Genomic DNA, 12,871 nt, shown 5'->3' on the forward strand with positions numbered 1-12,871 from the left:
CATTCAGCAAAATGATGGTGGGGCATTCAAAACAAAAGGAAAATATGTGCAAAAGAAAATATCAAAAAGGGAAATGTTTTAAATATCTGGTCACCTGAAGTCTAGAAAGCTCAGGGGTAAAATTAGGAAGTAACTTAGGGAAGTAGAGTATTTTTGGGGAGAGGAGTTTAAAGAGAGACAAATTCAAGAAAAACCACTGATACTTTGCAAATTAATTAGGGTGAAGTCTTTAGAGCCCAAAACGTCAACCCGTGTGAGGCAGAAAACACAGGGAACGATTACTGAACATTATTTGCTAAGGGTATGTGGACATCACTGCATCTGTCACAAAAGAGGGATAGGCCATTTAATTATGGAAGTTGAAGGGATTTTTGGGCTTGGCACAGTTAGGTAGATAACTTAGGCCACCAGTCCTCAGATCTGAACTGTGGATTTGATTTGAATATAGCTCTGAACAATAGGTTCACAGACCAGGCAGGCCAGGAAACAGGCACTTAGCTGATGGTCAGCATACGCGCGAGTCCAATCAACATTCCATTGCATGGATACGACAGCGATTAATGCTCGTTTTTGGTGTGATGCTGGGAAGATTGTAAATATGGATTTGTTTGACTTGTCCTGATCTTTTTTTTAATCTTTAGCAAATAAAATGTGTGTAGTGCTGGATTTGGGCATAGGCAGACCTTTCCACTGAAAGCATCTCTGTATGGAGCCTGCTATATCTTGTTCTGTCAAATAAAGAAGCTGCTTCATATCCACCAGTACTTTTTTCTGGTGATTCATTCACGCAAAGACAGAGATGATGTGTGAAATATAGGATATGATGAAAATTAAGGGACAGAAATACTGCAAATGATTAAATTATGAATATTAACTTAGAGCCTTTAATTGATAGAAGATTTTAAAAGAAGTTGAATATATTTTTACCCAAAGAGTGATGAGTGAGGGTCAGGTATGCATAGATAGTGGGGCAGAAACACTCAACACATTGGAAAAGCACTTGATACTCCTGATCAACAGGAATATAACAGAGTGCTGGATAACTTTTCTACAACAGGCAAAGGCAGAATGGGCCAAACGAAAACTTGCAAAAGTCTCATGAGATAAGTTTCAGTTGTCCAAGCAGAATGGAGTAACTCTGCAATTGCCTCAACCTCCTTTGTCTGGGAGGGCTGCTTCCAAAAGTGACCAGTGATCTTGTCATTAAATCTGGCGTCCTCTGCCAACCCTCCGCTGAGAACAATAAAGATTGTTGTAAATAACTCACCTCATCATCCTTGTACCAGGAGAGTGATTCTGCTGTCAGCACGAACCAGTATTCTTTTGAACCACCCTTCATGAGGCTGATGTTGTTGATAGTGATCCAGCCCCTGCGGATGACCTGGAAACAGCCAGCAAAATTATCAGTATGTGCTGAAAGTACCTCAGGTCTGGGCCCAGCAATCCCTACCTCAAACACATTCCCCTGGTGCATCTCTGGAACTACACATTTCCATGAATTTCCCAATTTCAGGAATGGCAAATCCCCACAGCCCTACCCCTATTGTGAATACCCTTCCCTGGATCACTCGTAAGTTACAAACCTGCCTCTGCACCATTGCTTTTTCTACCCCCCCCCACCACCTCCAATAAGCTCTCCCCGCCTCCCCGACACTATCCAAGAACAGCCATTTTATCTCTATGACTAATTTAGATCATAGAAAGACACAGTCCCCTCAGCCCATTAAGACTGTGCTGACCATCAAGCACCCATTGCTAAGTTAGTCCTATCCCAATCTACTTTATTCCCCCCAAACTCCCACTAACTGCACCCCCGCCCCATATTCTACCACTCATCTACACAAGGGGAGCAATTGATAGTGACCAATTTATTCCAATGCGGGTCAAACAACCTCACCCCACCCCCCAGACCCACAAATATAACCCCATGGCACAGGAAATACCTCTTCACAATAGGCTTAACATGAGAATGGACTGTGGGGAGGCAGGTAGAAGAGATCCAAACAATTAAACACAGCTTCAACCTATGACAACACTCTCAGTGACTTCACAGTGGTTAGGAAGCATCAGAACAACACAATTAATCAGATTTGGATTAAACAGTGCAGGATGGGCAGATTGCCACCACCAGCACTTGCCATAGTCACCGCCAGCCAGAGGCCAGAGTGCCTGTCAATTTTACAGAGACAAGTTATACAAAACAGATGGGTTAATCCAACGCAAACTTTGTTAGTCATCTACCTCGGTACAATCAGAGGAGGGCCAGGGCCAATCCGCTCACAGCAATGACATCACCAGTCCCAAAGCTTGGACCCTGACCTGTCATCCATTCACTTGAGATCTTGCTTGTCACTTCTTCCCACAGTCCCATTCTACTGCATTCCCCAACTACAGTTTCTCTTCTCCCTTCCTTCCAACCCCCCCAGATAACTCCCACTAATTTCTCAATGCTTCCCCCCAATTGATAGATTTTCTTTCTCACTACTTCACCCCAATTTAATCAGATGGGGGGGGGCGATATTGACACAGTGAGAAAGAAAGACTAACAACTGGAGGAGGAGGACCGAGTAACCAGAGAAGGAAGTAAAATCTGGGAAAGCAGAAGTGGTTCCGAAGAACTGTGGGTGGGGAAACAGTAAGGTGGAGGTGCTGTGGGAAGCCACTGAGGGAGGGGGCAGATCCTGAGCGCATAGATGTCAGGTCAAGGGCCAAAATAATGCAGGAGTCCAAACACAATTGAGAGGGAGGGCAAACAGGATTTGCGGACAGGGCAGAAGTGTAGAAAGCTGCCACTCTTATGTACTGTTTTGTTTTTGGACCTTCTCCAAAGGCATGAGTTTTCAAGACAAAATTATAGAATTAATTTAACTAGATCCAGGTTCAGTGATTGATGACTGGTCCAACAGCACTGACGTTAAATGGCACACGTCAAAGAGTGGAGCGAGCTAGTGGCATTCCAACTCCAACAAAGAACTGGGCATCAGAAGGACTGTGGTTTCATTAGCCTGAGCAGATTCCACGATTCAATGGCTGCTTAGGAGCAAGTCGATGTTGATGGAGTCCAGGCCCGCCACCCCACCACTGCTGAAGAGAACATGCCAATTTAGCAAAGATACAGCTTTGCATTTTAACTGGAGAGAGAATTTGAGAGCATGGATGATTGGATGATCTGATATCAAGAGCGCAGAAAGGAAACCAAAACCCAGAAGATGATCAGTTGATAGGGTGTCAGTGGGAAGCGTTTTGTGGATAGCCCGAAATCTAAACCCTCCTCTCACCATGAGACAGGCTGGATTCATATCTAAGCTACAGCAACACACAACACAAACAGTACTCACCAAGATCTCACCCTTTAGCAGTGTTACAAGTTTAAGGGAGTTGGAATATCAGAGAGAAAATGCATAAGTGGGGAGGGGTGGAGTGGAAAGGGGGCAAAGAGAAAGTGAAGAGTTGCAGCAGAGGTCAGTAAGGAGAGAAAACAAAAGGACATGCCGTTACTAAACCGTCAAGAGCCCCAAATACCTGAAATATCACTGCTACAACACCAGATCCCTGTGGATAACACCAGGCACAGTCTCCCACTAATGTTACTGGCAATAGGGAAGGTAGGGGGAAACAAAGGAAGTGACGGAATAGTCCAGGAGGAAAGGTAGGCAAGGGGAGAAGGGTAACTGAAGAGGGAGGGAGTGCACAGGCAGGGAGGGGAAGGTGTGCTTAAAGGCAGGAGAAACAAGTGCTGAGGTTTGATGATCCATCGCATTGACGTTACTTCAACTGGAGTGGGCATAGGTGGGGGCAAGGGGTAAAATGCACTGGGGACAGTGAGGACAGAGCATTACTTTCAGATGTACAAGGGCATTATTACAGGTCAAAGGCCAGAGATAAATGAGTAGCACTGTAGGGGATGGGGCAACACAATGAATGGGGAGGCGGGAGGGGCAGCAACCTATCTCCATATCCATAGGTGTGTCAGTGAAGGAAGTGTTGCTTCCCCACGGATTGTCCAAGCAGTGCCTTGCACTCCCAACTGGTGCAGCTCCTAAGTGGCCAAGAAATGAGGGGAGACATGTACAACTGGCAATGACCTGTTGTCCCCAATCTCACCCATTCCACAGTAACTGAATGCAGTGAGCAGCATCTAGTCTGTAAAGCTCAGTTAAAATGATGCAAATTCATTCCAATGGTGAAACACAGGCACTCAAATATTACAGAACCACACATTAGTACATAGTGAAGTCTGTTGCAAACGTGCACTTGTATTTAGACATGTGGTCTGGTGCTGGGGATCCTTGCTCTTACCTGATTGGGAACTGTCCGTTTCTTTGCTAGCTGACTGCTCCTTTGTTGTGCACTGAAAGAAACAGCTAAATTTGTAAACACTTCACACTTTGCATAAATTCATGCACCACTGCTATTCACACATTTGGTCTTCCAACCATCCCCATAATACAAAGGATCTGCCTCCAACAAATAAATATTTTCCTTTACATGTGAATCTCCTTCCAGGCCGATTGGACCCCAACCCCTCTTTCCCCATTTTAATACTCCATATAAGTGAACGTTTGAATAATCTGCTCCTTTTGCTGTGTTCTGGATGAGGATTCACAGCCAAGAATACTCAGCAATGCCTCTACTTCCTCATGAGAAACTTGATATGTCCCTGTCGACCCCCGCCAATTTTTATTAGTGCACTGTAGAAAGCATTCAGTTTAGATGCACAAGATTCAAGATGTCATTTCTGGTACAGTGTAAAGGAGAACAAAGTAATTGTTAGTTTGATCCAATGTATCACAAAAAAGCACTGAGGTAAAGAACACAACAATAATAATAAGAACACAATACAGGTTTCCCCCGCAATCTGAAGGTACAGCATTCCTATGAAACCGTTTGTAAACTGAAGTGTCGTAAATCGAAGAAGCAATTACCATTAATTTATGTAGGGAAAATTTTTGAGCGTTCCCAGACCCAAAAAATAACCTACCAAATCAAACCAAATTATTCATAAAACCTAAAATAACATGAACATATAGTAAAAGCAGGAATGATATGATAAATATATACCCTATATAAAGTAGAAATATTGTATGTACGGTGTAGTTTCACTTATCAAACTCGGGAAGACAGCGAGCCAAAATCAATCTGGAGAGAGAAAAAAAAATCGGCATGTACACATATGTGCACATACATGCCTACGCACGTACACGCATGTGCAAACAACTGCCCGCACAAGGCTTCATGGTCATTGTAGTCTTTCTCGGGGTAAACACATGTATAAGGCGGGCGTCTTTTTTGTCATAAAAGTGAAAATCCTCTTTGGTTAGCGAAAACAGATACTAATGTAGGTCTTTCGTAACAGCGAGCTGTCGTAAAGCGAACGTTTGAAAAACGGGGGACACCTATAACTTAAATTCATAAGATACCTTGTACACATAGATTGATCGTTTGTTCATAAAGTGACACCAGGCACAGGAGTGTCTCTACATAAGGTGACTGACAGGAAATTATGAAGTAGTGGTGGTTTGAGGTGTGGAGGGTAGACGTTTTGATCAGCCTTACCGCTTGACAAAAGTAACTGTTTTTAAGTCTGGTGGTGCTGCTGTGGATGCTATGAAGCCTCCTCTCTGATGGAAGTGGGATAAACAGTTCATAAGCAAAATGGGTGGGATTTTTCATGATATTACTGGCCTTTTTCCAGCTCCTTTCTGTATGTTTGTTCTTGATGCTGGGTAGGCTGGTGCCAGTGATATGTTGGGTAGTTTTAACTACCTGTCTGCCGCAGCGCCGTTTCCGTACCATGCAGTGATGCAGCATTTAGAGAACAGCTCGATAGGGCAACTGCTCTGCACACAACTACAGGGTACTGCAGAGATGTGGATACAGTTTAGCACTTCACAGGAACCAGCCTCCCCTCAATGGACTCAGTAATGCAGCCAAAATAATCAAACACCCGACCCGCCTGACATCCACTCTTCCTTCCTCTTCCACCAGGCAGAAGGCATAAAAACCCGAGAGCACGTACCACCAGGCTCGAAGACAGCTTCTATCCCACTGTTATAACAACTTGTATGACAAGATGGACTCTTGACTTCACAATCCAGCTCATTTATGAACTTGCACTTTACCATTTAACTGTGCTGCACATTTTCAGTAGCTTTTGCACTTTATTCAGCATTGCTACTGTGTAATGATTTGATCTATATGAACAGTACGAGACAAGTTTTTCACTGTATCCTGGCACATACAAGACCATAAGATACAGGTAGTCACCGAGTTACGAACGTCCGACTTAAGGACAACTCGTACTTAGAACCGAGGAAGGAGAACGTCGTCCGCCATTTTAAGTTGGATCCCGACGCCGTTCGCCATTTTAAGTCGTTGCCGTTGACACTGTGTTGAGTGTTTAACTTTGTATTTGGCTTAAAATTTTCTTAGTAAGATTCACCCTGACCGCGCCCCCCCCCCATTCTGGTCGGCTGGTGGCACAGTGAGATCAGCGCCAGGCCTAGAGAACGGAGGTTTCCGTGCCAGGTTGATGTTGATCCAGTGACTCCCGTACCATCCGTGCTGGGTTGATATCGAGCTTGCAACTCGACCTCGTAAAAAAAACTGCCACCTCCAGTTTAAATTCCCATGTGGAATATTGTGGATGATCAAATACGCAAACCCAGCACAGCCCCCACTTGTCCCATTCAGTCTGTCTCAGTGCGGTGGTCCTTAAGACCCAACGGACTTCGAAAGCCGGCAGAAGTCGGGTACCGACGCCTGCAGTGTTTCTGTTCCATTGACAGTGTGCGGTGGTCCTTAAGACCCAGCGGACCTCGGGAGCCGGTGGAGGTTGGGACCCGATGCCCGCAGTGTTTCTGTTCCATTGACTGGAAGAGATCGCGATTGAAAATAAAGTGGAAATAATAAAGCGTTTGGAAAGAGGTGAAATGCCATCGGTCATTAGAAAAGCATTAGGCTATAGTCGGTGAACGATCAGAACAATTTTAAAGGATAACGGATAAAGTGAGAATAATGGAGCATGTGAAAGGCCCTGCCCCAATGAAAGCTACAATTATTACTAAGCAATGCAGTGGTTTCATTTTTGGAATACATACGTTTCTTAAGAGTTTTATATGCATAGAAAGGTAAAATATATATTATATACTAAAACAAACGTTTGATGCTAAATAATACTGGATGTACTTGTTCCGATGTACGTATAAATCCGACTATAATACGGACTCAGGAATGGAACTCGTACGTAACCCGGGGACTGCCTGTATAGGAGCAGAATTAGGCTATTTGGCAGTCAAGTCTGCTCCACCATTTCATTGTGGCAGATCCAATCTCCTGCCATTTCTCCATATCTTTTCATGCCCGATTAATCAAGAATCCATCAATCTCTACCTTAAATATATCCAATGACTTGGCCTCTACAGCCAACTGTGGCAATGAACCACAGATTCACCACTCTCTGGCTATAGAAATTCTCCCTCATCTTGACTCTGAAAGGACACCCCTCTATTTTGAGGCTGTGGCCTCTAGTCTTAGACTCCCCCACCCTAGGAAACATCCTCTGTACATCCATTCTGTCGAGGACTTTCACATTTGATGGCGACAATGAGGTCAGTGTTATGCTGTGTCCAGAGAGCTGACCTCACGGAGATCAGAGACAGGAGGCCGAAAAGGACCAAGAACACAAGCTGACTCATGGAAAAGACCAGAGAGGAGGCGCAAGGTCACGAACAACTCATGCTCGAAGCAGCGAGGAAGTCCGAAGCACTGAGGTGAATACGGATGGGGCCAGCAATGGTCCCCAACAGAGACTGACTGTCTCTGCGGATCGGCCTATTTGGAACCTGGGCCGGCGGTCACTCTTTACGGAAGGAGTGAGTTCGTGCAGCTGCTCTCACTGTATGCAGACGATAAGATGTTTACCATATTCAGAGATTTATCTGATTACTGGACTATATATTGGTTTCCTTCGGTTTTTCGGTGCTTTCTTTCTTGTGGATGATTGGCAGGTGGGTGATCTGTTCATTTTTGGGTGTTGGGGCTTGGTGCTCCCATCGCAGTTCTTTTCTGTGAATGAGGGGCTCGGGGATCGTTACGTTTAGGGGGTCTGTGATTGTTACTGTGGCTGTGTTTTTAGCTGCCGGGGAGAGGGAGATGTTGGGGTCTGCAAGTCTTGTTTCTTTTCTTTTTCGTACCAGGGGATGGGGGTGGGGGTTGAGTTGATGTATTTACTTTCATGAACACCAATGATCTTTTTGTATTGAGTTGCCTTCTGGAGTAGAGAAATATTGGAGTTGTATTGTACATGCATACTCTGACAATAAAACAATCCTTTCGAACCTTTGAGGCCACCCCTCATTCTTCTCAATTCCAGTGAGTAGAGTCCCAGAGCCATCAAACACTCCTCATATGATGCCTTTCAATACCGCTATCATCCTTGTGAACCTCCTCTGAACCTATTCCAATGTCAGTACATTAAATAAGAGGCCCAAAACCACTCACAATACTGGAAATGAGGTCTCACCAGTGCATTATAGAGCCTTGACATTACATCCTTGCTTTTTATATTCTAGTCCCCTTGAAACGAATAATAAACCAACACCAATAGGATAGCAAATTGGGAGCTCACTGATCTAAAACATTTCTAAGGGAATTCACACAGATAAATTACCAGAAGCTTTATCAACTTCCACAGAGTGAGCAAGACACCATCTCACTGTGATAAAGGAATAGTCTACTCCCTTCCACCCATCTCACACTGGTAATGTCTGTTCGTGGATGCCTCCGTTTTGGGGGGGAAAAAAAGCAGGAAAGCCTTCAGCTGAATCAAGCCAGTCCTGTTATTTAATAGCATCAGAGCTTCAGAAACCTGTAAAAGCGCAAGTTCACAGCAACAAGAGTATGGTGGTTTTATATGAACCTGGACGAGAGCTACTTTACTAAAACATGAGTACTACAGGTATAAGTACAAAAGAACTATTTTCCCTAGTTACAGGGTCTTGGACTACAGACAGAAGGAATTGGGCATTTAGGACCAAGGTAAGTGAAATCTATTTACTCACATTACTGAACTCTTGTAATGTACTACCACATACCTACTCGCCATGGACAGTCCCAAGCCCCACTGCAAAAGGAGGGTTGGGCGTGGGGCTAGCAACCCCATCCCGTTAAAAACCCAGTGCTATAGAAATGCCAACAGAAGCTCTAAAGAGCACATCCCTGGGAGAGGAAGGATCTTCGCTTAGAAGACATGAAGTAGTCTGGTGAAAGCCTAGAGTCTGTGGAAGGCACAGGGTCAAATCAACCTTCTATCATTCGGGACCACTACCACACTAGCCCAGGACAGAGGACATTGGCAAGCTGCTGTCAGCGGCCTATCCCCTTGGGGTAATGGTGTTTAACTACCACAGATCACTGTAGAAGTCGAGGTGGTTTTGTGGATTTAAAATTCTGGTGGAGGCTGATAGATTCTTTGCTCACTGATACAATAGAAAAAATATGGGGACAGAGCAGGAAAATGGAAAAACTAGATACTTAGCCACTATCACTTCATAGCAGATAAGACTTGACACTCTCAATGGCCTACTATAATTAATATGTTACATATACACACACATTTTTTAAATATATGTATACACACACACATATACATGCACACGTTTTAAAATATTATTGCAGAACTTACTTGGCAAATCCAATAAAGTCCTCGTGGTTCGTGTTGATGTAAGATAATTCGATGTCAATCAGCAGAAGTATCTAGGAGAGAGTAGGACTGTTATAAATGATACCTTTTTATGCATTCACACAATCAACAGAGCTTAAGTTAGTGGCTCTTCACAGCCTGGGGGAACAACCCATAGACAAAATGCACCGGTCAGGTTTATGTAACCCGCAGTCCCAGCTACAAAATACTCACTCACCTGGTCCTTGGTCTTTCCCTCACGGTCTCGAACATGAGTGGTTACAATTCTCTCTGTCTCTTCTCGTAACCTGGGAAAGGAGTTCAGCTGCAAGGAGAGGAGAGCAGACAGCACTGCAGTTTGCTGGGGTCTAACTCAAACCAACAGTCACAAACAATGCACCACAAACAGATCAGTAATAGTGAGAAGGAATCTGGCCTGGAGCAGATCAGATTCAGCATGAAACACAGCAAGCCCACTGCCACCACACATCAGCTAACAACAACCAGCAGGCCGTGGAGAAAGTTTTGAATGAAATGCACATCACGATGCACATCGATAATGAGACAAGTTAGGACAAGTTTTAAACTGAAGAATGTTTTGAGTGACAATGCAACTTTATTCAAAACTTCATCACAAGCCATGGAATCAGACACAGCCAAGACAAGACAGGGTGATGCAGAGAGATGGACGAGTATCAAGGGCAGCATGTGTGGAATGACCAGGGACACCCTGCAGGGCAAAGAATACATTGCAAAGGTTGATCTCTGTCAACACCATCTAAATCTTGAACTACAGTAGTGGTGGGGAGAGAGATGGGAGCAGGAGGTCAGGTCACAGTCATGGAGGTAAACTGGCAGCACCCAGTACTCCATCCTTTGGAGAGAATGAAGGTACTGTTTTATGCCCCTCTGTATCAGGTTCGTCATTTGCAAAACTCACTAAAGAATCTACCTATAAGAAACCTGAGAAGGCTCATTCTTCAGGAAGAGCTTCATCAACATTCAATATACAGGCTTGGTGTTTGCAGGACAATAGAAACACTAAACATGGAGGCTTCACTACAACATTTAATATACAACCTTTACTGCGCTGTCCCTCCCAACCTAAGCCCCAAGGTCACTACAACTCCATTAGAATGGCAAATCCCAAGGTCAATGCTAGGGAAAACTAAAATGGGAACATTATGCTTCTGATGGTTTAGCTATTAACTCACTATGACCGAGCAATGAATACGGAACTACACTATGGCAAACCTCCACTTCAACGAGGCCAAAGACAACAGCCAAAAGCAAGCTGGCATCAGGCCAAGTCTCCTTACATTCTCTGATATGCTACGGTGTATGCTTCCAGACAGACTAAGCTCATGCCTCCTCTTTCAGTGCTACATTAGTCTCTCTACTACCTTTGGGGTGTGAGTGAGCTATTGTATCCTTCCTGCCCTGTACCAGGTATACAGAGACACGGGAGAGCACACTGACCTTACATTGATCTTTCTGCCCATTAGGTACTTTATGACCTCTACACTTCACTCAGAGAGACTGAAGAAATAAGATTAATCCGCAAGTACAGGCTGCCTTACACCGCTCAGTAATTAATGAATCAGCCCCACACAAGTTCAATTATATTGTTACCTTGTCACTACACTTTCTGATGACAGTAGCTAGTTCGGAGACCACCATATCAATGCACTTCAAGCACGGCTCCTTCAACTTGTGCACCTGCTTTTTCACAATGGCTTCGAATGCCATGTCTGGGGTGAACAGCCCTGTCCTACACACAGCAAGCACAGAGCAGAGAGAACGGGGAGGGGGGAGGGGGGCAGGGGCAATGTGGGAACAGCAGGACCAAGAGCCAGCAAGAGAGGCGTAGAAAGGAGAAACAAAACAGACAGAATGCAAGAGAGTTAGCACGTCCATCATCAAGATGAGCAAACTGAGCTGGTAGGGCGCAGTGACGAGTGTTGTGGGACTTGTGAGGAGCCTCGAGCCAGGCTGCAAGAACATAGATCAGTTAAACGACTCCCACAGTAACATCTCTCTGGTGCTTAGGTACATGACTGAAGGTCCCAAACCAGCTACAAACTGTGCTCGTGTGTGCAGGTGGCAAGAATTAGGGGGGGCGGGGAGGGGGAAGAAGAGGTATCACCTTCAACCCAATGGGTGGCATAACATCTGCAGTTTATAGTTTTCCCAAAAGCAAGCACAAGGAGAACTATGGGGCATTACCACTGGGTTATCCTAAGATCATCATAGGTGTCTGCTTCAAACAAATGCAGGTGCCGCCCCCCCTTTACAAGGGTAGAGTATTCCTATGAAACCTTTCTTAAGCCGAAATGGCGTAAAGCGAAGAACCATTAATTTATATGGGAAAAATTTTCGGAAAAGCGAAAATCCTCTTTGATGCGAAAACAAGTTACTAATGTAGGTCTTTTGTAAAAGTGAAGTGGCGTAAAGCGAACATTCGTAAAGCAGGAGACACCTGTACTCTAGACGGTTCAACCCTCCTAATGATCCACAGCACTCACACAGCACTCTGCCCGCTCAGTTTGGTTCTCGCTGCTAAGTAATGCATGCACCATTACTTATGACAAAACCATTACACCCACTTTGTGTTCCTTCAGCTGTTCTGGTTTTGGTAGGACAGGGGGAGACAGTTTCTCTCATTACCAGCTCAACCATAAAACCACAAGATTCCCCCCAGTGGCGACCCTTTCCACAGGAGTACGAAAATGGAAACATTTACCGCTGGCTCAAGTCCACTGAATGCATGGAGAACAAGAGAACAGTGGCACCCACTATGTGTAAGTTTGAGTCACCTCCACCTCCCACACTGATTCAGTTCACCAGGCACACAAGGAGATCTTTCACCAGACCCTTATGTAAGGGAGCTTACAGAGTAGGAAGTGACACTACACTTGAAATGTAGTCTCCATGGCTTTCACTCAGCACTACTGGAACAAAGAGGGCTGAATGGCCTGTTCCTGTGCTGTACTGTTCTATGTTCGAAAGTGATGAATCTAATGAATCTGGGTACTTCACAAAGGTAAGGAAACCCTTTTCCCCCCCAAAAATGGGATACTGAAAATGAACTATTTAAACAGTCAGTGAACAACTCAGAATTCAGCAACTATGGGCCAGGGAATAGAACATCAGCCAGGTTTGCTTTGATCCAGTTTAAATTTTAAGACA

General features: G+C 44.6%; 1 protein-coding gene across 11 annotated transcripts in view; it reads right to left on the reverse strand.

Annotated features, from left to right (window-relative positions):
- The window catches only part of dnm2a (dynamin 2a), a 42,375-nt gene that overhangs the window by 10,782 nt on the left and 18,722 nt on the right, over positions 1-12,871 (reverse strand). For 5 of the 11 annotated variants that reach the window (XM_073069285.1, XM_073069284.1, XM_073069279.1 and 2 more), the window contains 5 exons: positions 9,921-10,007; positions 9,686-9,756; positions 4,300-4,351; positions 3,339-3,350; positions 1,268-1,381 (listed from right to left, as the gene is read on the reverse strand). In XM_073069285.1, the coding sequence (XP_072925386.1) occupies positions 1,268-1,381; positions 3,339-3,350; positions 4,300-4,351; positions 9,686-9,756; positions 9,921-10,007 (336 nt within the window). Of the gene's footprint in view, positions 1-1,267; positions 1,382-3,338; positions 3,351-4,299; positions 4,352-9,685; positions 9,757-9,920; positions 10,008-11,314; positions 11,454-12,871 lie in introns of all 11 variants that reach the window. The other 6 variants (XM_073069280.1, XM_073069278.1, XM_073069288.1 and 3 more) reach the window with 3 other exon arrangements.

Source organism: Hemitrygon akajei, chromosome 16, assembly GCF_048418815.1.
Source record: "Hemitrygon akajei chromosome 16, sHemAka1.3, whole genome shotgun sequence".
Lineage (NCBI taxonomy): Eukaryota > Metazoa > Chordata > Chondrichthyes > Myliobatiformes > Dasyatidae > Hemitrygon > Hemitrygon akajei.